General features: G+C 46.0%; 1 protein-coding gene across 1 annotated transcript in view; it reads left to right on the top strand.

Moving 5' to 3' along the window:
* Positions 1-637, top strand: part of LOC118331575 (CREB3 regulatory factor-like) — a 31,329-nt gene that overhangs the window by 13,880 nt on the left and 16,812 nt on the right. Inside the window, 1 exon segment of the mRNA XM_035666611.1 lies at positions 375-637. Coding sequence (XP_035522504.1) covers positions 375-637 — 263 coding nt within the window.

Here is a 637-nt window from a genome sequence, read left to right as displayed (position 1 = left end):
GTGTGTGCGTGCGTGCGTGTGCGTGCGTGTGCGTGCCACCAGCTGTGGTGCTAAGTCTCTGACAGTCTGAGCCACAGATGCATCATTCAGGCTCAAAATACCTTAAACAACAAATAATTCAGTATTACTGAATGAATCTCTCAAATAGTTTGCCTACTAACCAATTGTTCCTTTGGTATATATTCTAAAATGTCAGAAAATACTGAAATAGTCCAAAGTGATGTCTTCGAATGTCTTGTTTTGTCCAAATATATTTACTTTACAATATAGAGCAGAAATAAGTAGAAGATCCTTATTATGTTTTGGAAACGGTTAGATTTTGAAGGTTATTCACAATGAAAGCTTTCACTGTTGATTGTCTCTGTGCTTGGCAGATACACACGGCTGGCCAGCTGTGACATTTGGGGCACCAAAGAGGTCGATTTCCTTGGATTAGATGATTTCTCTAGTCCCTACCAGGATGAGGAAGTGATTGGTCAGACCCCCACGTTGGCTCAGCTCAACAGCGAGGATTCGCAGCCTGTGTGTGAAGCGCTCTACCCCCCTGCTGACCTGACCTTGCCTGCCCCCCAGCCTCAGCTTCAGCCGTCCCAGTTTCCCGGTCACAGTAAGAGACCCCTGGTCCCTGGCCAAGGAC

The sequence above is a fragment of the Morone saxatilis genome, unplaced genomic scaffold, assembly GCF_004916995.1.
Source record: "Morone saxatilis isolate NCDOM2014 unplaced genomic scaffold, NCSU_SB_2.0 Contig20, whole genome shotgun sequence".
Classification (NCBI taxonomy): Eukaryota; Metazoa; Chordata; class Actinopteri; family Moronidae; genus Morone; species Morone saxatilis.
The sequence above is the reverse complement of the archived record's forward strand: the minus strand, read 5'-3'. Positions and strand labels throughout refer to the sequence as shown.